General features: G+C 40.2%; 1 protein-coding gene across 5 annotated transcripts in view; it reads left to right on the top strand.

Annotated features, from left to right (window-relative positions):
* The window catches only part of nphp4 (nephronophthisis 4), a 342957-nt gene that overhangs the window by 215908 nt on the left and 101364 nt on the right, over nt 1-25685 (top strand). For 3 of the 5 annotated variants that reach the window (XR_007265309.1, XM_048615154.1, XM_048615156.1), the window contains 4 exons: nt 2255-2298; nt 4752-4871; nt 6958-7077; nt 15079-15206. Coding sequence is in view for 4 of the 5 variants with exons in the window: in XM_048615154.1 (XP_048471111.1) it covers nt 2255-2298; nt 4752-4871; nt 6958-7077; nt 15079-15206 (412 nt within the window). In the remaining variant the exon portion in view is untranslated. The remainder of the gene's footprint in view (nt 1-2254; nt 2299-4751; nt 4872-6957; nt 7078-15078; nt 15207-25685) is intronic. The other 2 variants (XM_048615155.1, XM_048615157.1) reach the window with 2 other exon arrangements.

The following is a 25685-nucleotide window of genomic DNA, read 5'->3' as shown; positions in this document are numbered from 1 at the left end:
CTGTGCTCATCCAGCTCTACACTTTCTGTGACAGCAAATGAGTTGCCTCATGCAGACACCAGTGTAATCTTAATGTGACATTAAGCCTGACTGGTGAATTGGGCTAGATTTTTCTACCTGTTGTCAATGATCTGAGAACTTAATTCCCCAATATTTCTTCATTGAGTAACTGAGTCATACCCTACAAAGATGCTTGGTTCAATCCAATGTCTCTCTTTCCAGTTAGCTGATTTTGACAGGGCAGAAATAGAGACATGACATGTAGCGTAAATGCTCATGATATTGAGAGGAAGCTCAAGTTAGCGGAGCTACTGTACAGAGAGAGTGCCTAAATGCCCTTTGTTTGGCAGCACTTGATGAATGGACAGTGCAGGGGTTAATGACTTAAGTACTTTTACTGTGCATAAGAGGCCCACACCTCCTTCAGAGATGTGTTTGCACAGTTTGATTAAAATAACTGGATGAGGGGAGGCGTGCAAGCTAAATTTGCAGATGACATAAAGCTTGATACAAAAGTATGTCATTGTGAAGACATAAGGTGTTTGCAGATGGATAGATAGGTTGAGTGAGTGGGCAAAAACTTGACAGATGGAGTATAATCTGAGAAAACGTGAAACTGTTCACTTTGGCAAGAAGATTAAAAAAAGTTACATAAAACTTGCAGAATTTTGAGGTGCAGAGGTGTCTAGATGTTTGAGTGCGTAAGTGACACAAAAATTCAGTATGCAGGCACAGCAAATAATTGTGAAGGCTAATGGAATGCTATCCTTTAATATGAGAGAAATTGAACGTACAGACAAGGATGCTGCCCTTCAGTTATACAGTTCATTGGTGAGACCACATTTTAAATACATTTTAAATGTGTAGTTGTGGTCTCATTATTTACGGAAGGATGTAAATCTGTTGGAGGCGACTTGGAGGAGATTTGTTAAATTGATATCTGGAATGAGAGGATTGTGTTTTGAAGAAGGTTGGATAGACTGTGCTTGTTTTCAATGGAATCTGGAATAGCAAATGGTGACCGAACTGAATTATATAAAGTTCTGAACTACCTTGACAAGATGGAGGTGAAATGATGTTTCCTCATTTGGGTTAGTCCACATCAAGGGAGGTGTTCAAAATTAAGGATGGCTCTTTCAGGACCGAGGTGAAGAGAATCTTTTTCACTGAGTGTTGTGTGACTTTGAAACACACTGCCTCAAAAGTGTCTGAGGTGGGGTGATTGAGTATTTTTAAGGTAAAGGTAGATAGATATTTGTTAGACAAGGGAATCAAAGGTTGTTGGGAATAAATTACAATGAGGATTCAAAACACGGACAGATAAGCAGCAATCTTACTGAAAGGCAGATCAGGTTTTACAGCTGGAATGACTGACTTCTGCTCCTAATTTGTATGTTCATGTGATCACTGGCTCATACTATGAATGATTGGGTGAGGACAGGATAGATTTCAGCTGTACTGCGAATTATTAAAGAATAGTGCTTTGGCATTCACTGTTGAAGTCTCACACATCAGTAATAGCCACTTGATGGGCAGGCGGTTTATTGAAGAGCTCCCAACTGTTCAGTAACTGTTTTTAAAGGAAGGATTAGCAAGGAGCTGTCGAAAAATGAAGGGTAAATATTTTAGGCGTAAAGTTGGGAAATACCTGGACACTCAAAGAATTGTGGAAAGTTCAAACTCAACTGGTGTGTGATTGATTGTTAATTTTAAAACTGAGATTGACAGGTTTTTTGCTATCCAAAAATATTAAGGGGTATGGGCCAGAGGGAAGTATATGGAGTTAGGTTGCAGATGAGCAATGAACTCATTGACAACTAGGATATGTTTGGGGATAAATAGCTCCTCTCATTCCTCTCCTGTCCGATTCCTTTCTTGTCTATTGACACTTTGAGATGATGCTATATATTCTCAGTGATGTATTTATTTATTTTTAGCACATTTACCCAATCCAGGATTGAATCTGATTTACAATGAAACCATTGACAGTTCTCGGCAGAACTTTCGTCTGGTGAGGGCCAAGGTCTTCCTTTATATTTTCTTGGAAAATGTCATCATTCAACATGCTTACTAATGCAGTCAATGGGTATGGAACTGCACCGAATGAGGAATAAGTATCTGCAGGTGATAAGATGAGGTCAAAAGTCATCTTGTGTGCTTTAGGACGTTTGACGAGTGATGGCTACCAATGTCTTCATGTTGTTTTGCTTTTGTGGAACTTCCCAAATAATTGAGCATGTGTTTTTATCTGTAGGCGGAAAAACCTCTGATGCTTCGAAATATCCACCTGAACAAATGGTGAGTAGGCTTTTAGGTTAACTTTTGAAACCTTTTATTTTTCATCCACCTGCTAGTTCTAAATTCTGAAAACTTGTCCTGTGCCATAAACCATTTTCTGTTGTAGCTAGAGGTCTCTCTGGCTGACAAACAACCCAGGTCACAAGTTCAAATCCCACTGTGACAACTTGTGAAATCAAATTGAATAATTTTTATCTTGTAATTTACGGGGCTGGTGTGATACAGTGACAATGCAAGCTGCTCTATGTTGGCTGGATTTACTTAGTGTCAAATCAGTTACGGTTTTTAATCTTCAGCGTTATCCTTAGCTTTTTCAAACACCATTTATGCCATCCTGTGTGCAGTATTTCACATTTTTGTTCACTGTATCTCACCATCAGTTACCCGCTGATCCCATTCCAGGGTTTAACCTGAAACTTGCGAGTATTTTGTTCAAAAGGTAAATAAAAAGGCTAATGTGGAGTTGCCCTTTGCTGCAAGGCAGTGGTGGAAGTTATATTATAGTCATACGTAACTCTGGTTAGCCTTTATTTAGCCTGGATTCATTCTGGGCATTGCAGGTCAGCAAAGGTATTTTGGAGGATGTGAAGCATTGTTTCACTAGAATGACACCAAGGCTAAAAGATTGAGTTATTGTGACAGGTTGCATAGGCCTGCATTTACTTAAATTTTGAAGATTAAGGATTGATTAAATTGGGATATTGCGGGGATGATGTAGAGTAGATAGAAAGAAGCTGTTTCAGCCCAATTTTTTCAGGTGGAATAGTCTTGAACTAGCAGGAAATAGTCCACAAATGAAGGCTAAACTTTTTAGGAGTGAAATTAGGAAGCATTTGTATGCAAAAAAGATCATAAAAAACAAGGATTATAAGAAGTTCAAACTCTCCTGAATAATTGTTGCTTTTAAGACGGAGATTGACAGATTTTTTGCTCTCAAAATATGTTAAGAGATATCAGGCAAAGGCAGTATGTGGCGCGAAGTTTGCATAGGAGCAATGAACTCATAGACTGAATATGTTTGAGGGAATGAATGACCTACTCCTATTCCTTTCTTCTGATCAGAGGTTTTCTTCCTCATCTATTGGCACATTGAGAAAATGCCATATATTCCTGAGAGTTTAATTGTCTTGTGCATATTTAACCAGTCCAGGATCTGAATCTGATTTATAATGAAACCAATAACTTTACTTGGCAGAACTTTTGCCTGGTGAGAATTTAAGCCTTCCCTTATGACAACTTGGAGGAAGTAATCACTAAGAATGCTTACTGTATTGAGCTCATCCCCAATTTCAAGCCAGTTGGTGTTTTTTAATGGCTTGTTCTTCACCCCTGACTGGCACATTGCTGTTGTGGTACAGGACGGGAGATCTGTTAAATAGAGAAGCACATTCGTCTTTGATTTTCTGTGATGTACTTCCCACCCTCCGTGTTCTGCTTGGTAGCTGCAACAGCAGACAAATGGTAGTTTGCTGATGGAACAAAAGTTTGATGAGCAAAAACATTGCACTGTGGAGCACTGAGTCACAGAATCATAGCGTTGTTACGGTGCAGAAGCGAGCCATTTTGAATGCATTGTGTGTCTAACTATTTTAACATATTGTTAATTTCCTGCTATTTTCCTGTAACCCCGCAGATTGTTTTTACTTAAATAATCATCCAATTCCCTCTTGAAAGCCTGAATTGAACTTATCTCCATCACCTGGCTACTTGCTGAGTGGGAAAAAGAAATTCTCACTCAAAACTGCATCGTTTGCAAAACACTTTGAAACTGTACCTTCTTGTTCTCAATCTATTTACAAGTGGGAACAGTTTCTCTCTGTTCAGAACCCTCTTGATTTTGAAAACTGCTTTTAGCCTTCCCTCTCCCAACATCTCATTTACATAGGCCAACAGATACTGAGTTTGATTCTTGCCCTATGCTCAGTTTGTTTATCTTACCCGAGGTAGTGAGTGAAATGCTGAAAATCCCTTTGACACCTGTTAGCCAGGAAGGTAAGAAACCAACCAAAATACAATGAAAGCAAAGTACTCCAGATGCTGGCAAGCTAAAACAAAGAAAAGAAAGTGGTGGAAACATGCTTTGCAGCTGACAAGAGGTAAAAATCAAGCATTATTTCTACTTGCCTGCCAGAAAGCTGCCACCAAGATGGAATCAGGTGTCTTTAACAGTTTCACCACCTGACATTGCCTAAGTTCACAAACAAATGTAAAATGGCCACTTGACTTGAGATATTTCAGTGTTGCTGAGACTTCTGCTGTAGTACTTTGGTAAGATTCTACTTCACCCAAGAGTGGAGGTAGGGGTTGAGGTGGGAAGAGAAAACTGCAGACAGAGGCTCCTGTGGTTACTAAGTGTGATGGTTCTATTGCAACAGCAAGTCTTCAATAGAGTTGTTGGGAAACAGATTTTTCCAAACAGAGTTGAGCTGCCACTATTATCTGTTCGTCTGCAGTTATCCCGTTTGCAACAATCATCTTCTCAGTATTTAACTACAAGCCTTCCTACGAACAGAACGTTGCTGAGGCAGTTTAGTGGTCACCGTACACCCTCAAAAATGACTTCAATCCACCAGGTAGGATCTTCAGTGATTAACAAGAAGAACGTTTCCTATTTCCACTTAGACAATAATGTTTTAGTTAGTCACTCAGAGGAATTTGAAAAATTTGCTTTATCCATTAGTTTTGATTTAGCCATTTCTGGCGTATTTTCCTTTAAAGCTACATTTAAAGCTGCACGAGACCCAAATAATCCCTCTGAAATGGTAATCTACATGAAGGAGATAAGCAATTGTGTTATTTTATTATTTTGAAATTAAATATTCAACTTCTCTCATTAAGACAGTTCTTTTGCCTGTTAAGTACATCAGGAACATTGAACATACGTGCAAATCCCTGCCTTATTCAGCTTTCTTATATATCATCGCCTGTTGTTATTCACCAGTCCTATTTGGGCTGCGTATTTTACTGAAAGAATTTGCAGGTAATGTTCTGCTCAAAAACCATTCATCAAGATGCAGTCAGAGTGATAGCTGTCCTGCCATTTCAAAAAACAAAATCCACAAAAATATCAGCATGTCTCCATTTTCTTTCATCCACAAAATACTCTAATGAGTTCCTCGTCATCATGTGTAACCAAGTGTACTGATCTCCTACTCTCCAGCATATCCCTGACTTTATAACGATCCTCCCTGGATAGTCATAGATCATCCCACCCAGCTGAGGCCCAATGTTTTGAGTTGAATCCTACCTGCACTGCAGCTTGTATGAGTCACCGTATTGCTGTTGAGTTCTGGACCTTTTGCCAGACCTACTTCAGCGTCCCTGCAGCTTCAGACTCTGTCTTCACTTCCATTCATTGCTGGTCCTGGTTGTATGTGAGGCTTGGGTTTTGTCACTCACATCTTTCTTGCCTTCTCCATACTCCTGAAACATGCACCAGAATTCAATGCATACTCCCTTCTATCTCAGTTTCAAAAGGAGACACAATAGATTTTCTGATTCCTTACAGAAAGCGTTGTTAGTCGAAGGAACTAATTCATGCACTTAAAGTGCAAACGCATTATTTAAAACTTGCACCAGTTTAATGGAATTTTGCTGAAATAATCAGTTTAAGGCAGTGAAAACCATCTCCAAAACAACTGAACTTAATCAGAGACATACGAGTCAAATATTACATGCCAAAGTTTTAAAAAAAAAAAACAAGGTATAGGGAAATGAAATACTAAAAAAATTTAAAATTCTAGTCAGTGTTTCAAATTATATTTACCTTTTTAAACTTTAAACAAAGCCTTGCATTTTAACTATGGATATTGTAATCATAATATGAGCCATTTATAACTGTCTGAAAAGTCACAAGGGTGCAAAGTGTACGTTTGAACCAGAAAATGATAATGTATAATTTGAGTTTTATAACAGATTGAACCCAATATGTTTTGAAGCCAATCTTTTTAATGCTCGAATAGGCATGACAACTGAATCTTTGTATGTAGGATCTGATATCTAGTGTGGCACAATAGACATGAATGATTCCTACATACTTGCCTCAATTTAAATTGTAAGGTAATTTGGAAGCTGGCAACTACAGCAGTGCTCCAGGGCAATATGACAGTCTGAAGACAGAAAGAAGACATCTAATGAGGCATGTCTTAACTGGAGGAAATGACAGGGTAAAGCTTATTAAGTAGTCAAAGGAAGTGTTGATTAACAATGATTGCAGAGGAGGGTGTGACATACATAGGCCAGCAGATACTAGATTTGAGTTTTACTCTATGCTGAATATGTTTCACTTACCTGAGGTAGTGACTGGGATACTGAAGATCCCTTTGGCACCCATTAGCCAGGAAGGGAAGAAACCAATCAAAATACAATAAAAGCAAAGTATTGCAGATGCTGGGAAACATCTCGGCCCCTGATATTGCCTAAGTTCGCAAATATAAAATGGCCACTTGACTTGGGATTCAGTGTTACTGAGACTTCAGATTCTACGTCAACAAAACATGGAGGTAGCAGATGAGGTGGGAAGAGAAAAATTGCAGACAGAGGCTCCTGTGGTTACTAAGTAATGGTTCTATTACAACAGCAAGTCTTCAATACAGAGTTGTTGGGAAATAGATTTTCCCAAACAGAGTTGAGCTGCCACTATTATCTATTTGTCTGCAGTTATCCCGTTCCAATCAGTCTTTATCTCGGTACTCAACTACAAGTCTTCCTATGAACAGAACATTGCTGAGGCAGTTTAGTGGTCACCGTACATCTTCAAAAATTACTTCAATCTACCAGGTAGGACCTTCAGTGATTAACAAGAAGAACTTTTCCTATTTCCACTTAGACAATAATGTTTTAGTTAGCCACTCAGAGGAATTTGGAAAATTCGCTTTGTTCGTTATTTTTGACTTATCCATTTCAGGCATATTTTCCTTTAAAACTACATTTAAAGCTTCAGGAGATCCAAATTATATGTCTGAAATGGAAATATTTACATGAAGGAGATATCCAATTGTGATAATTTATTATTTGGAAATTACATTCAAAATCTCTCAATAAAACACTTCCTTTGCCTGTTAAGTACATGAGGAACATTGAACATATGTGCAAATCCCTGTTTTATTCAGCCTTCTCATGCCTCATCACCTATTGTTATTTGCCAATCCTATTTCTGTTGCATATTACTCTGAAAGAATTTGCAGGTAACATTCTGCTCAAAAACCATTCATCAAGATACAGACAGAATGATAGTCAATAAATGTGGAGCTGGAAAAGCAGGTCAGATAGCATCTGAGGAGCAGAAAAGTCAAAGTTTTGGGCCGAAACCCTTTGCCAAGACTGAGGAGGGGGTGGGGAACCCAGAAATAAATAGAGAGGGGGGAGGGTAGGTGAGATAGGTGGAAGCTGCTAGAGGGTTATTGTGGTTGGTCAGTGGGAAGGTGAGTAGGCAGATAGACAGATTGGGGATGGAGAGATTTTGAAGCTGGTGATGCAGGTAGGTGGTTATTATGGTTGGCCAGTGGGAAAGGTGGAGCGGATTGGTGAATCAGAAGATGGAAAAGACGGGGGAGGAGAGATTTTGAGGCTGGTGAAGTCAATATTCAGGCCATTGGGCTGTAAGCTCCCAAGGTGAAATATGAGGTGTTGTTCCTCCAGTTTACATTTTGTCTCACTCTGACAGTGGAGGAGGCCAAGGATGGACATGTCATCAGGAGAGTGGGAGAAGGAGGTGCAGGATGGTGTTGGTGTAGATGTTGATGAGGGCCTCTGGTAGAGAAAGAAGCCGAGGCCTTATATTGATGACTGCATCATTGTGGCCTTGTGCTCCCGCGTGGAGCTCGGACAGTTCATCAACTTTGCCAACACCTTCCACCGTGCCTTGAAATTCACCTGGACCATTTCTGACATCTCCCTCCCCTTCCTGGACCTCTCAGTCTCCATCTCTGGTAACTACTTCACCACTGACATCCATTTCAAACCCACTGACTCCCGCAATTACCTCAATACATCTCCTCTCATCCACCATCCTGCAAAAATTTATTCCATACTCACAATTCCTCAGCCTCCACTGCATCTGCTCCCAGAATGAGGCATTCTATTCTAGGACATCCCAGACTTCCTCCTACTTTAGAGACCATAGTTTCTCCTCCTCTATTATTAAGGATGCCCTCAACTGCATCTCTCAAATTTCCCACACTTCTGCCCTCAAACCCCTTCCCCACCAACAATAAGGATAGAGTCCCCTTAGTCCTCACATACCACCCCACCAACATCCGAATCCAACACATCATCCTCTGACATTTCTGCCACCTACAATCAGAACCCATCACCAAAAAGATATTTCCCTCCCCATTCCTGTCGCTTTCCACCCTTCGTCAGCCCCTCCACCATAGCCGGTACCTTTCCCTGCAACTGCAGGAGGAGCAACACCTGCCCTTACACCTGCCCCTCACCTCCATCCAAGGCCCAAAACAATCCTTCCAAATCCAGCAGAGATTCACCTGCACTCATCTAACCTCATCTACTGTATCGGTTGCTCCTGATGTGGTCTCCTCTATATCCAGGAGACCAAACACAGACTTGGGGACAGTTGTAGAATATCTGTCCTCTGCATGCACTGACCAACCCGACCTTCTGGTTGCCATCCACTTTAACTCTCCTCACTCCCCTGCTGACGTGTCCATCCTTGGCCTCCTCCACTGTCGGAGTGAGGCCAAATGTAAACTGGAGGAAAAACATCTGACATTTCACCTTGGGAGCTTACAGCCCAATGGCCTGAATACTGAATTCACCAGCTTCAAAATCTCTCCTGTCCCAACCTGTGCATCTTCCGACTCACCTATCCACTCCACCCTTCCCGCTGACAAACCACAATAACCCCCTACCAGCGTCCACCGAACTCCATCTTAGCCACCCCCCCTCCCCCTCCCTAGTTCTGATGAAGGGTTTTGGCCCGAAACATTGACTTTCCTGCTCATTGGATGCTGTCTGACCAGCTGTGCTTTTCCAGCTCCAAGTTTATTGATTCTGGCTTCCAACATGTGCAGCCCTTACTGTGTCCACAGACACAATGATCATTGTCCTGCCATTTCAAAAAATAAAATCCACAAAAATATCAGCATGTTACATTTTTCTTTCATCCACAAAATAGTCTAATGAGTTCCTCGTCATCATGCGTAACCAAGTGTACTGATCTCCTACTCTCCAGCATATCCCTGACTTTATGACGATCCTCCCTGGATAGTCATGGATCATCTCACCCAGCTGAGGCCCAATGTTTTGAGTTGAATCCTACCTGCACTGCAGCTTGTATGAGTCACCGTATTGCTGTTGAGTTCTGGACTTTTTGCCAGACCTACTTCAGCGTCGCTGCAGCTTCAGATTCTGTCTTCACTTCCATTCATTGCTGGTCCTGGTTGTATGTGAGGCTTGGGTTTTGTCACTCACATCGTTCTTGTCTTCTCCTCACTCCTGAAACATGCACCAGAATTCAATGCATACTCCCTTCTATCTCAGTTTCAAAAGGAGACGCAATAGATTTTACAGAAAGCGTTGTTAGTCGAAAGAACTAATTCATGCACTTAAAGTGCAAACACGTTATTTAAAACTTGCACCAGTTTAATGGAATTTTGCTGTAGTAATCATTTTAAAGCAATGAAAACCATCTCCAAAATAACCGAACTTCTCAGACATACGAGTCAAATATTACATGCCAACGTTTTTAGAAAAACAAGGTCTAGGGAAATGAAATACAAAAAAAAATTTCCGTGGTGCTTTCAAATTATGTTTACATTTTTAATCCTTAAACAAAGCCTTATGTTGTAACTATGGATACTGTAATCATAATAGGGGCCATTTGTAACTGTCTGAAAGTCACAAGGGTGCAAAGTGTACGTTTGAACCAGAAAATGATAATGTATAATTTGAGTTTTATAACAGATTGAACCCAATATGTTTTGAAGCCAATCTTTTTAAGGCTCAATAAGCATGATAACTGAATCTTTGTAGGAAAGATCTGATAACTAGTGTGGCATAATAGACATGAATGATTCCTACATACCTGCCTCAATTTAAATTGTAAGGTAATGTGGAAGCTGGCAACTACAGCAGAGCTCTACAGTCTGAAGACAGAAAGAAGACCTCTAATGAGGCATGTCTTAACTGGAGGAAATTACAGGGTAAAGCTTATTAAGCAGTCAAAGGAAGTGTTACTTAACAACGATTGCGGATGAGGGATCAGAGACGGTAACAATGAAGGATGTGATTAAAAAGATGATTTAAAAAAAGCAATAAATCATTAATACCAGATATCAGAAACTGGGGTAAAGGTATCCAGATCAGATATTAGATAAGCTTGAAAGTGAGAAAGATCCAGAGCAATTAGAAAAGGGAGAATGAGAAAAGGGAAGATCAAATCTGATAGTTAGAAATAAATGGAAGTTAAATTTGCCGGGAAAGGTAGAGTTACCGAAAGCAGGATGTAATTGAGTTACACAAGACCAGTGAGATCCCAGGGTTGATCAGTAGCTTGCACTGGCTGGCCTCAACCAGAGCAGAGGATATGCAAAAGCTGGCTTCACTACCTTGGTTCAGCAGGGGGAAGCTCCAAATAAAAAACTTCAATGCTGCTTGCTGCTTATTGACTTAGCAAGAGCTGGGTGGGGACAGGATCTGCTTCGGCTGTGATGCCCCTATAGTCAAATAGTCTCGAATCGTCTAAATGAGGTCCTGGCAAGCAGCTGGCTTGCGTGGAAAGATATCCCGACATACATTAATGCCTTCAGAGAGTTGGATGTAAAATGTCAAAATGTCCCATGCTTCAAAAATATTTCATAGTCAAGCACTTCGACACATTCACTGATAGTGAAAGGTGCTATACAAATGCCTTTTGTGTAAAAAATGCTTTTTAAAAAAATGTATGGATATAGTTATAAGGTGAGTTTATTCAGAGCTATATCTGTAAGAGTTTCCGAGAACTCCCAGGACTAGACCTAATGTGACTATTTGAGTAATGAAGTCAAATGCTGAACTTGCACATTCCTTGGATTTGACACTGCATTGTGTTAACAACAGTCAAACCTTGTTTTTAAAAAAAACAGAAGTTGCTGGAAAAGCTCAGCAGGTCTGGCAGCATTTGTTAAGAAAATGTCAGAGTTAACATTTCGGGTCCAGTGACCCTGACCAAAACGTTAACTCTGATTTTTCTTCTTCACCGATACTGCCAGACCCGCTGAGCTTTTCCAGAAAGTTCTGTTTTTGTTCCTGATTTACAGCATCCGCAGCTCTTCTGGTTTTTATCTGGTTAAAAATGTACTTGGTAAATCTCTTGAACCCTTTGGGCACTTTTCAGACTTATCCCAGAGTTGACATCAAAGTTCAGAAAGTGCTGATGCTCCCAATCTCTAAACATTTACTTTTGAACCATCAGGAAGAGTGCTTTGTGCAAAGCTGTAGTAATGCATGCATGTACATGTGCTGCAGACAAAAACAAGGTTCTAACCTGGTGGACTGAGAATGCAGCTGTGAGTATCAGTCCAGTAGATGGGAGGTAAATTCAGCCACTGAAAAGGCCCAGCCTTTTGAAGGCTGACATTCAGCTAAGTCCAATTGAATGGTCACTGATCATTCAATATGACCATACTGAGTGAGATATTGTGGTTCTGTTCCAAACCAAGCACCTTTTTTAAAGGTAATTATTAGAATCATAGAATCCCTACAGTGTGGAAATAGGCCATTTGGCCCAATAAGTCCACACGCCCCTCCGAAGATCATCCCACTTGGACCCATTCCCCTACCCTTATCCCTCTAACCCTGCATTTCCCATGGCTAATCCACCTAATTTACACACCGCTGGACACTACGGGGCAATTTAGCATGGCCAATCCACCTAACTTGCACATCTTTGGACTGTGGAAGGAAACCGGAGCACCCGGAGGAAACCCACGCAGACACAGGGAGAATGGGCAAACTCCACACAGACAGTCACCCGAGGCTGGAATCGAACCCGGGTCCCTGGCGCTGTGAGGCAGCAGTGCTAAACACTGAGCCACTTTGCTGCTCATTACTTGAGGTTTTTTTATAGTAAAACAATGCTCAACTATATTTCTAATTAATTCAAATTAATGAAGCTTCTGTTGCGCTACTTCGGATCCTATGAGCTAGTGTGAATATCACCTTGGAGATACAGAGCATCTATGATAAATGAACTGGATGCAACAGGACTGTGCAGCTGGAAAACTTTATAAACAGAGAGTTATTAATAGCTTGTTGTTTTTTTCTTACAATGTTACCTTTTCCTGAACAGAAATAGAGATACGCAGAACTAGGTTGTGTGAACGAAATCTGAATGCTTTTCTGATGGCTGATTAATTATACAGTGTCACATACCTCAGCATGACATTGTCATTAAAGCTATGTGCTGTAGATTTAAAGGGGCACCAGCACCTGGAAATGCAGTACTGGGAAAAATGTCAGAATTTTTACATGCAAAGAAATTGCTTAATCAACGATGTCCAACATGATCATGTGCTACTGGTGTGGCAAGATAGCATTGCCTTATTTCTAAAAATAACATTGCTTTAAAGATCACAGTGATGCTGCACTCTGCTCCTGTTCTCAGTACTCCTGAACAGGTCAAGCATTGAAAGTTCAGGTTCTTCTGATGACTGAACTTCTCCAACCATGAAATGTACACCACATTCCCGTCACTCACCCATCTGCAGCCATTGGCACTCAGAACTTATGCCTGACATCCAAATGCTCCACCTTACCCTCACAAACTTATTAATGTTATCAGCTTCAAACCCATCTCCCACTTCCCTCATATCTGCAGCTATTCTGGACACATCACAAAAATGAAACAAAGAACTGCGAATGCTAAAGATCTGAAACAAAAACAGAAATTGCTAGAGAAACTCAGCAGGTCTGGCAGGTCTCTGATAAAAGGTCACTGGACTTGAAATGTTAACTGTATGTTCTCAACATCACACAAAAACACTCTACACAATCACTGAGATTCTGCTGTCCCTCTGTCTCTTGGATGACAGGGTGGCACACAATAGAAGAGAGCAGGGGACAACTGGTGGAGGACAAGGATACCAGCAGCATCTTCATACGACTAAACTACTTAAAAGAAATAGGCCATTCAGCCCATCAAGTCTTCTCTGCCATTCAATGAGATTATGGCTGATTTGATAATCCTCAACCGATTCCCTTACTGATTGAAAATGTCTATCTCAGCCTTGAATATACTTAATGATCGAGCTTCAACCTCTCTCTCAGCACTGAGAAGTCCATTGATTCACTACCCTCTGAGAGAAGAAATTCCTTCTCATCTCTGTTTTAAATATGCTACCCCTTGTTCTGAGATTATGCCCCCTGGCTTGAGCATCTCATGAACTTGACAGAGGGATGGGTCTCTGCAACTTGGAAATAGCAGCAATAAACATTTAGCATCCAACATTGCTGAGAGCATTGAGGATGATGTATAATCCAGTTTTATGTCTTTTGCAGCTCCAGGCTCACCCTAATCCTACTACTGGTGCAATGAGAAAGCTGCTGATGGAGCAATCATGAACCTTGTACTTCTCACCTCACTCTTTTTTTACCCTCACCTTCCCCTTCTTAGCTTCTGCTTTCAGATGCCCAAGAATAGGTGTCTGTCCAGTCACAGTAGTGCCAAAAGGAGCAAAGAAAGCAGCAAAACAGAACCAACGATATGACCCCAATGACTTGATCTAACACTCATTGTTACTAGTTCAGTTATAGGCAGTGCGTGCATTTTGGCAGTTTGGATAGAGATTGGATCAGTATTTGGTGAGGGTCCAGCCAGGCCAGGGGTAAAGTCTGACTCCAAATTGGCAAACAAACGGTACTAATCAAAACTGAAAGAATTGCGGAAGCTGTAAATCAGGAACAAGAACAGAACTTGCTGGAAAAGCTCAGCGGGGTCTGGCAGCACCTGTGAAGAAAACAATCAGAGTTAATGTTTTGGGTCTGGTGACCCTTCCTCGGAACTGATGACCTTTAGGGGAGGAAGCTGCTGTTCTTGCCTGGTCTGGCCTATATGTGGCTCTAGACAAAAATGATGTGGTTGATTCTTAACTGCCCCCTGGGCAATTACACCTGGGCAATAAATGCTGCCTGGTCAGTGACACCCTCATGAATGAAGAAAGAAAAATAACATATGGCATGGAACAGAACTTGCCCTCTCTGTAGTCTAGGCTCCATAACCCTATCATCTTGCAAACCCTGTTGTATCCAAACATAGGCTACATTACCCAAAATTGAACCCATTCATGTGACACCTACCAATTCCGGAACTCAACTTAAGTCTTCCAAAATTACTCCAGAGCACTCCCACATATTTTGTTGAAGAAAAAAGAAGCTTCACATCCAGTTAGAACACTGTTTTTTGAAATAATACAACTGAGAGAAAACTTTGCAGCTTCAGGCTTTTTTTCTTGAATGTATAATGAACTCAACATCCTGCACATTCATTATGAAAATTGCAAGACCTTTGTTTGTGAACCACATTTGCATCCTTTAAGTCTAAGTAGCAGCAGTGAGATAAATGACAAGAATCTAGTCAAACAATAATTGCCACTGCTTTCAGTGAGGGTAGACGATCAGAATTAGCTTCTAACTATTATTGATGCCAGATCATGGCCAAAAAGCACAGGAAAGTATGGACCACAAGCCAATGCAATGATGCAAATCTTTAGGAAAATATGTACATCCTATATTCTTTAAATGGTGAAACTTTTCAGTTGGACCTATTTCTTGTCTATTTTATAGGAACCTAGAGGCAGCATCGATCATACGCCATTTGATGCACCAGAGTCCCATGCTGCTGAACAGCTGCAAGAATTGCCTTTCACCCCAATGCAGGCACCAATCCTAACCTTGATAACTGAGTCTGAACGGTAAGAATCCAATTTGTGTTGAAGTCAGTCTGAATCTTTACAGGATTAAACTCTAGAGTAAGCTATGTAGCTTGGGAACTATTTCACTACGTTATGGCATGGGCTGGCTAGTGTAGAGGTTTTTTTTAAAGCCACAAGGGTCTATTAGGTCTTCTGAAATGACTCCCAATCAGTGTTGCAGTTGATCTAAAGTCAGTTAATTGTTGTAAATAGGTGCTGTGCTGATATTTATTGAGAAAGCGATTGAATGCTTTGAGGTCTTAACAAAAAACACTTCGTTTCTTTCATGGGAGATAAGGAATAAACAAGAAATGCTTGAGAAATATCCCTATTGAAAATATTGATGGAGTGAGCTTCTTTGTGCTCTTACATTTGATCAGGCTTTAAAGTCTTACAGAAGGATGGACATTTGGAAGAAAGATGGTTCACTCCACTTACTTAGTAATTCTTGATTCAAATGAAAACTGGTTCTCAGCTACAAAAGTCGGTCAAACAAATGATTGAAAAATAGAGTTTGGTTTTATGCTAATGACTGCGGAAGATCTGCATTACCTTGTCCAGCTGCATAGATGTTAGATAGATATTGTTTGCCAAAATGATGTGTTGACTAAGATCATTTGAGTCAGACTTAATGCAGAGATAGGCATATCAGTATAATAGTTCACTTTGTTTGGAAAATGAAATAAAATATGCCCAGTGCTTTAAATTATTTTCTGTCTAGCTCTCTTGAGGAAGGACCAGAGATAAAACATTAACATTTCCTTTTCAGTCAACCACAACTCTTCAATTGCTTTGAAAAATGTTATATCTTTGTAGATACTTCCTTAATTGACACAATGGCGTCACATTCCAAAACCAATCAATATCTTTAAATGTTTTGCTGTATATTTCCTGGCTTTGCAACTTGGTAAAATTAATTCAAATCAATTTCATCTGACCCAAAAGTTCTAGTACACTGTGAACAAGTCACAAGGGAAATAATCAGTTCCTGCAGTTAAATGTTTTGTTCAAAGCTCAATTTTTCAGAATTTCTTAGTGGATCTCAGAGAGAATGGTAATCTGTGTGAAAACAATGTACTGTCAACGTCTCCTAGCAAGCTCCTTGCAACCTAATTATAGTGTAATGTAGAGATAACAAGGTATAGAGCTGGATGAACACAGCAGGCCAAGCAGCATCAGAGGAGCAGGAAGGCTGACGTTTCGGGCCTAGACCCTTCTTCAGAAATGGGGGAGGGGAAGGGGGTTCTGAAATAAATAGGGAGAGAGGGGGAGGCGGATAGAAGATGGATAGAGGAGAGATTACGAGAGAGTTGCAGTGGGAGAGAGATCCACTGAGTTTTTTCCGGAGGGAGGAAGGTAACTTCTTCAGGGTAGGCATCCTTAGAGGCTTCGCAGTGGGGTTAAAATTGTTTCAGAGATGGTAGGAACTGCAGATGCTGGAGAATCTGAGATAACAAGATGTAAAGCTGGATGAACACAGCAGTGTAATAGTGTAATGTAAATCAGTGCTCACCTCTGCATTCAATGAAAAGATGAAATTAAGGGTTACCAAAGTATTAGGTACACCTACAATGCTGAAACCTGTAAGGTGGAAATATTTGGAGGTAAAGATGCAAACGTTTGTGCCAGTTTTTTAATGGAATATTTTAGAGTGCATTAATTTCAGCAAATCACTTTTTCTAAAATAGTAAAATGGTGAAACTAAGAATTTTGAGGTCATTTTTAAAGAAACTATTAACAGGTATATAAAATAAGCGATCTTAAAATTTGTCTTGAATGTGAGAATGAGTGACCTAGCAGCAGTGTACTTGCATTAGAGAATCTTAGCTAATTAAAACACTGAAATGTCAGTTCATGCTTTAATTAGCCTGGGATTTAACACTGAATCTTATGGATGCCCCATGATAGCTGATTACAACATTTATTCTTCATGAAGAGACAGCAATAGAGATTTTTTTCTGCTCATTCTGTATACATGAGACAGAAGTAGGATACTTTTTTGTTCAGTGCAGAAGTCAGATTGGTTATTCAATGAAATTTTAGACATATCATATGATCTCACTCATTACTGATTTAAAAAAAACCTCATTGTTCCATTGTTCACTCTTACATGGCCATATATTAAAAACAAAGCCTAAAATATCCATTTCCCATTTTATTACCTTTGCCCTTTGCTTGGAAATATGTTGTCATGTACTTTTGGTGTTGGGTGTCTACTGTGCAGCGTACCATATAATGAGAGGCTGGAAGTGAGTGGGCTGCGTGCTGTGACTCGGCTTGACCCTGGGTTTGCCTTGGGCAGCAGCAGTGTTAATGAATTTGTGCTGCTGCATTTTCATCCTCCTATCTGTCTGAATGATTCCATTCGAGGTAGTTTCTGTGCTAAGGCTCTACACATTATGTCTGTCTGGTCTGACTGGTATTTAGGGCATTGCCAGACTGATGATCAATGAAGCATTCTTGAGAAGGAACAGTGTCTAATACAGGACTGGTCAGCTGAAAAGGGCCAATTGAAGATTGGTGTTGGGTTGACCAATTGTTACTTGATTGAAGTGAGACACAACATGAACAGTGATGTCTATTTTTATTCTTTTAATAGTATTTTATAGCGTTGTGAATCAAACATAATTTTTGTGATTTGCTTATTAAGAATAACCACAATCTAATATTTTGGGGGGCTGTGGAAATAAAGACATTGTTGACTTTAGAAGAAAGAAGATGGTGATTCCATCAAGGAGAGAAGTGTTTTACAATCAGTGGAATGAATTCTCAAGGTATTGAGAGGAAATGTGTATTTCATTTCCTAGGTAATACGTCAGGAATGACTAAACCCATCATTAAGCAGGTCTGTAGAGATGGTAACAATGACTTCTATCTGCAGAGTACATGGAACAAATAGAGAAAAAAATATTTTGTGGCCAGCAATGCCTTCATCCCATGAATGAAAGCAAGAAAAAAAGTTTCTCAATCTGGGATATAAGGGTATAATTTTAGTTTGTGCAATCTTAGTCGCATAGTTGGCAGGTTATGGATCCAAATTCCATTTTATAACTTGACCACATAAACATAGACTGACAGTTTGTTTCAGTGCTAAGGGAGTGCTGACGTACAGGTGAATTGTGAAGCCAAGGGCTCTCCTTCCTGTTCCATTGCATGTTAAAAATACAGCAATGTTTGTCAGAGCTCTGTTGATAGGCAACAATTATTCCTTAACTTAGCTCATCAAATAGAACCAGCTTACATATCTAACAGCCCCACTATCAGCAATCAAGCATCCAGCCTAAAAAAATGCTAAACAGAAGCTGCAGCATGCTTTTAGGAAAAATGCAGCATTACAAATGGACTACAAAGCTTTTGTATTGAGCTGAGTGTCATGATCTGTGTTTTTGCAATGTGCTGAAGACTGTGTACAGCCCATCACCACAACCTTTCCTGCTGTCCTCACAGCTGATGGAAATGATAAACATGTGTTATAGAAGGGCACCTTGTCATGCTTTTCAACAGAGACTCCCACACTTGAGAAGGCTGTGCTTGCAATTGAGCAATTGCGTGAGAGAGAGAGAGCCTGTCTCTTCCCCCTTTACATAGGAGCATAAGAAGTAGCACAGGAGGCAGTCATTAAGCCCATCAAGTTGCTTGACTATTCAACTAGATCATGACTAATCTCTATTTCAGTGCTATTTTCCCACAGTATCCCCATGGCCCTTGATGTCACTTTCTAAAAATTTGTCAAACTCGGTGTTGAATATACTCAATGATAGGGTGCTACAGTACCCTGGGGTAGAGAATTCTAAAGATTCAGCATCCTCAGAGTGAAGATATTTCTCCTCATCTAAATCCTAATCAGCATGTCTTTTCTTCTAAGTCTGCATCCCCTTGGTCTAGTTTCCTCAGCCATGGAAACACCCTTCTTGGATCCACCCTTTTGAGACATAAGAACATAAGAAATAGGACTAGGAATAGGCCTTTAAGGCCCTCAGGTCTGCCCCATCATTCTAGAAAGTCATGCCCAATCTGTGGAGGCCTCAACTCATCTTCCATGCCAGATTCTTATAGCCTGCAACTCCTTGATATTTCAAAAATCTATCTATCTCTTCCTTAAATACTTTCAGTGATCTAGTCTCCAAGCCTCTCTGGTAGAGAATTCCAGACATTCACTACACTTAACTCCACATGTAGCGTAGCTAACTCACCTAGCCTGTACATCCCTGGGCACTGTGGACAATCTGCCAGGCCAGTACACCTAACACGTCTTTGGAGTGTGGAAGGAAACGGGAGAACCCGGAGGAAACCCATGCAGGCACAGAGAGAATGTGCAAACTCCAAACAGACAGTCGCCCGAGGCTGGAATCGAACCTGGCTCTGTGGTGCTGTGAGGCAGCAGTACTAATCACTGAGCCACCATGCCATATGTAACGATATCCTCTAGTTCAGATGCTCCCACTGGTGGAAACGTCTTCTCAATGTCTACCCTGTCAGAATCTTGTGTTAGCGTATAATCACTTTTCTTTCTTCTGATATCTAATGAATAAAGGGCCAACCTGTTTAGCTATTCTTAATAAATCATCTCCATCAAAACAGGAATCGGCATTAAAAAAAACTTTTTTTGAGCTGCATCCAATGGCAATCCGTTCTTAAATATAGGGATCAAAACTGTATGTAGTATTCCAGGTGCAGCTTCAGTGTTGCATTGTGCACCTTAAACTCCAGTCTCCTAGAAATGAAGGCCAGTAGTCTATTTGCTGCCTTATTATTGCTGTACCTGTGTGCTCACATTTTGTGTTTCATGCTCAAGGACACAGATCCCTCTGTTATGTGCTTTTTTGGAGTCTCGCTCTGTTTAAAGTTTAGACTGCCTTTTGTTTCTTTGTGGATAAGTGCATGACATCACACTTTCCTCCATTAAACACCGTCCACTACGTTTTTACTCAGTTACTCATGCAACTTGTATTTATTCCCTTGAAGATTCCTTATGTCCTCATCACAGCATGCCCTCCCACCTATTTGTGTAGCATCAGCAAATTTGGAGATGTTATACTCTTTCCCCTCCTCCAGGTCACTCATACAGGTAGTAAATAATTGAGGGTATAGGACTGATCCTTGTGGCATTCCACTAGTTATGTCTTTCCAACCTGAAAAAAGACTTTTGTGTGTTAACCAATCCACATTCCACGCTAATACTATGAGCTCCTATCTTGTGCAATAACTTTTTATGTGGCATCTTATCGAATACCATCTGGAAGTCAAAATGCACTACATCTACTGGTCCCCCTTTATCAATTCTGCTTATTGTATTCTCAAAGAACTGTAACAAATTTTCAAATATGATTTCCCTCTCACAAAACCATGGTGTCTCTGCTTGATTGCGTTAAGCTTTTCTACATTTCCTGCTTTTTCTTCCTGGCTAATGAATTCTAGCATTTTCCCCACTGGAGATATTAAGCTAACTGGCCTGTAGTTTCCTGCATTCTGTCTCCCTTTCTTTTTGAACAGGCGATCAGGTTACAAGTTTTCCAATCTGCTAGAATCCTCTCAGGATCCAATGTGTTCTGGACCAATACCTCCACTGGCTCTGCTGCCACTTCCTTTAAAAGTTTTGAATACAGGCCATCAGGTCCTGGTTACATGTCTGCCTTAAGTCTAGCTAGTTTGTCAAATATTTTGTCTACCGCTTGTAAAAGAAAAGAGAACAAGAGAAAATAAATGTAAACTGATGTGCAAATGAAGCAAGGTAATAGAATAAAAACCCTTTTCACACAGTGAGTAGTTAGGCAATAGAATGTATTGGCTGGAAATGTGGTGGAGGCAAGTTCAATTGAGACATTTAAGAGGGCATTAGAAGGTTATTTGGGTAAAAATGGTATGCGTGGATATGTGGCAAAGGCAGGAGATTGGTACTAGGAAATAGAACTGGTTCATGATGGGCTGAAAGGCTGCCTTCTGTGCTGCAACAAATTTGTGATGGAAACTGATAGAGATTTTTACAAGACTTTTCCTCACATTAGTACCTTACTTATCTGATACATTTAGGATGTTTGCAGTGTTTTCCACTGTGAAGACTGATACAAAATATTGGTTTAAATTGTCTGCAATTTCCCTGTTTTGTTAGATCCCCAGTCGCATCCTCCAATGGTTCTGTTCTCATAGAAGTTCTTTGTTTTTATATTTCTTGCAAATTTGCTTCCATAATAAATTTTCTCCATTTTTATTCACTTTTTAGTCATTTGATGCTGGTTCTTAACAATATTTCCAATCCTCTGGCCTCCTATTACCTCTCTACGTTTTGTAATCTTAGTTTTGATTAAATATTCGCCCTTGTTAACCACAGGTCATTCATCCTTTCTCATCAATTTTTTTTCAACCAGAATAAATATTTGCTGAGTATTTTGAAATATCTTAAATGTCCGTCAGTGCTCATCTACTGACATTTCCCTCAGTCTATTTTCCCAACCCACTTTAGTCAACTCATTCTTGTAATTAACCTTATTTAAGGTGGGATCACTGGTTTGAGACCCAATTTGCTCACCTTTGAACAAAACTTGAAATTCTGTTGCCCACTAGAGGATGCTAAATTGCAAGATCTTTTATTAATCTTGCTTTAGTACAAGGACTAGATATAAAATAGCCTGATCCTAGTTTTGTGCAATGTACCACTCTAATAAATAATCCCTGACGTTAAATGGAGTGATTGTTCAACTACTGTTTACAAAGCATCAGATAACTTTGTGAAAGCAAGCAAACAAAACTTTAAGACAGGTAAGAGACTTTCTTTGGCTTTAATTGCTTTACAAACATGGTTTAGAAGAGATGGGGCCTATGCACTGAAAGTTGTCTAGCAACAGCCTGTCGTCTGCAGTTGCTGCATTTTCCAGTCCACACCTTGTTGTGTCAGTTGAAGGAACAACTTTTCTCTCCTGAGAAAGAAGAAATCTTATAGCAGGACATGATGCACCGATTTTTCTCAATAAATTATCTTCTGGGAACCTTCCAGAAATTGAACTTCATCATAAACTTTGAGACCTGAACTGTTTCTTCCATTCAAAGACCAAGTCTAACTAATTGTCATCTGAACTGAATTCTGATTTGAAGATCTGATCAATTCAACGACAATTAGCATTGTGATCTGTACAATAGGAAATTGACTGGACTGTGCAAAGTCTTCCCAGTTTTTTTTAAACCCTTTGAGTTCAGGCCCATGACCCATCCAAGCTTTCTGCTTTTTACCTCTTTTGAAAACCTGTATCATCCCTGCAGCGTGTATTGGCTTGTCTGTTGTGTGAATGTGTGTTTGGGATTAAAGTGATATGGTTTAATTTTGAATAGTAGCTTAGTTGTTAAGTGGTTTTGCCACTTCTTCTAAGGACAAATTGCGAGGCCATTAGAAGTGTAATACCCAGTTTACAATACTTTTTGGGATGTTCTGAAAGATGAGTAAATGCATTTCTTTCTGATTGCTACATTACTGCCATTTGCGCTGCCTCTGTGAGCTTTTGTCCAAAATTATACACATTGTAAAAATTCTTGTGATGTTTTGTGGTATTCTAGTAAGTGACTCTCTCCAAATAAGGAATGATAGTTCTCAATACAAAACTTAGCAAGAATATTCTGTTGCAGAGCAGGACTAACTTATTGATCAATTTAGGATAGCTGACAGTCTTATCGAAAAATCCCACATGCAACTCAAAGTCCTGACAAATTGTCAGCATTGCGTTTGAGATAATCAATCACAGCTCAACCCAGTGAGCCAGTATCCCTGAATCACCAATATTGCCAGCATAATTATTTGATGTTGTAATCTTTTAATAGACTTTTCTATTGCTATCTGTTCAATGGGAGAGTGAAGGCTGTGAGATGCAGATACTCCAGACCAGCTAGTCACTTCTTCTTTAGCTGGCAGATTGTAATCTATTAAATGTATGGTCTAGCTACTTGCTGTTTGCCTTGAATAGATGTATGCGTTGTTAAAGCTATGCATTTTGTGAACTTGCAAGTAACTATTGGTTTCAGCTTGTGTTTGCTGTCGTGTTGTTCAAGTTTTGCTTTCACATGCAGAGGGAATGGAAGTGCACCAGTGAAGCAAAGAGTTAATAAAAAGGTCCAGTAATTTTAAATATTTTCTCTCAGTTGCATCATAAACCACTGTTGCAGAAGATGCTAAAATCACCAGAGTTGACCGTGTGGAATATTCAAGTCCCAGAAAACCTATTAGACGCATTTGTAAACCAATGCTATCACTGCTTGTTTCTTGCAGAGTCAGTGCAAGAGCTTTTGCAGTTTAGGATGTGCACAGCATAGTTATATTATGCAACCCGATTACAAATAAATCACCAGTGAAGAGGTACATGATTTGATTTCAATATGTTACATCTTCTAATTCTGTTTTACAACTTGTGTATTCTACAGCTTGTAATCCTGGGTTCTTAAACTAGAGTCAAAACTTGACTTAGTTGCTATATGAAGCCAATTGAATGTAAAAGGGTCTAGGCCCGAAACGTCAGCCTCTCTGCTCCTATGATGCTGCTTGGCCTGCTGTGTTCATCCAGCCCTGCACCTTGTTGTCTTGAATGTAAAAGGTATTGTTTAAAAGATTGTGCATTTGGCACTTGAGTGTTCCGACAGTTCTTTAATCCTTCAGAGAACTTTGACAATGCTAAGATTCCAGCCGAAGCGCATTCACTACCACTGCCATCAGTCAAATGGACATTTGCATTTAAATATCCAAAATAGATAAGAAAGAAAATAAGAAGAATACATTTAACACCTAATCTGTTATTGGTCCTGATTTCTTTTCACTTCTCTACTTTTGGTCCCTTCACTAAAATTAAGATGCTGTCATTTCAAACATCAAGCCTGCCCTACTGTATTTCACCATAATTCATGGTATGTGATACACTTTGGGATGTTCTGAAAGTGAAGCAGCATCCTATATAAATACAACTGTTTTTTTTCCTGGTTCTTGAGAAACTGGCATATTTAGAGTCACTTGGGAGATTTTGCACAGTATTATACACATTGGAAAAAGTAATGTGCCATTTTGTGGGATTCTGCCAGGCCACCTGCCCAACCAAAAAAGAATGGTGCTTCTCAATACATGGATTAGCAAGAATCCTGTGCTGCAGAGCAGAAATAACTTATTGATTGTGCTACTGACCTTTACCTGGGATTTGGATTACAAATGATGTTAAATGTTAATAGTTTTACTGAAACAATATGACACAGTCATTGACAACCTGTGAATCGGAATGTGCATAAGTTCCCCAAGTGCAGTGACAAGAGAAGAATTCATTGGATCATAGAACTATAGAATCCCTACACTGTGGGAGCAGGCCATTGGGCCCATTGAGTCCACACTGACATTCTGGAGAGCATCCCAACCAGACCCACCCCCCCACCCTATCCCTATCACCCTCCATTTTGCACTGCTAATCCACCTAGCCTGCACATCCCTGCACACTATGGGCAATTTAGCATGACCAATCCACCTAATCTCCATGTCTTTGGACTGTGGGAGGAAACCGGAGCACCCAGAGGAAACCCACGCAGACACGGGGAGAATGTGCAAACTCCACACAGACGATCACCCCCGAGGGTGGAATCAATCCCGGGTCCCTTGCACTGTGAGGCAGCGGTGCTAACCACTGAGTCACCGTGCCACCCCAGCGGGACTTGCGGGATGGTCAGAGGCGTAGCCAATGAGACTGGTTTTAAGGAAGCTTTGGAAGCAGGAAAGACAGGTGATAGACTATCCACTCCTAACCCCTGTACAATGGCGGTTTGAGGGCCTTTTGATTCCCTGTGGTTAGAGACCCCATCTCTTCCTGCTCTATTGGAGAATCTTGAAAACCTCTGTCATATTGAATCATTGTTTTGAGCTCATGTTCAAAAAGTGTTCCCGGTGCATTCCAGCCCTTGATGGGCCAGAGTGCATCTAAACTTCACTAGGTGTAGGCTAGCTTTAAGTTATGCAGCATCGGTTCAAGTGCTGCATACCTTGCGTATACTTTCCTTCACTCACCTCACCATCCCAGCCATTTAACTTCCCCCCTTTAAGCTGGGCTGCATGATGCTATCACTCCATTTAGCAGCTAGCATGAGATTTGTGGGCTGCCTTTGTCTCAAGGAGATGGTACAGCATGAGTACTAGTTGTGTTCTCTGCATCTGTTTTTGCTTCTTATCCAAATGTGTCCCTCTAATTCTGATATATTTATGATACAGAGTCCAAAAAGCTTTGGTATGATTATGGGAGTGTGGAATGCACCACCAGAGTGGAGATTGAATCAAAGTGTTTTGCTTTATTAACACTATTTAAGAATCCATTGTATAACATGTAATTTGAACAAATCTTGGGAGAGAATAAACACCATTTCAGACAGGTAGAGTCAAGGGGCTTGCTTCTGCATTGTCATTTCTGTGTAATTCTACATAATTCCATGAAAATTAGAGAAACTGGGAAATGACAGGTATAGCAATTGAGTTTT

Source organism: Rhincodon typus, chromosome 31 (assembly GCF_021869965.1).
Source record: "Rhincodon typus isolate 14 chromosome 31, sRhiTyp1.1, whole genome shotgun sequence".
NCBI classification, from domain to species: Eukaryota; Metazoa; Chordata; class Chondrichthyes; order Orectolobiformes; family Rhincodontidae; genus Rhincodon; species Rhincodon typus.
This window is presented reverse-complemented; position numbering and strand designations above follow the sequence as displayed.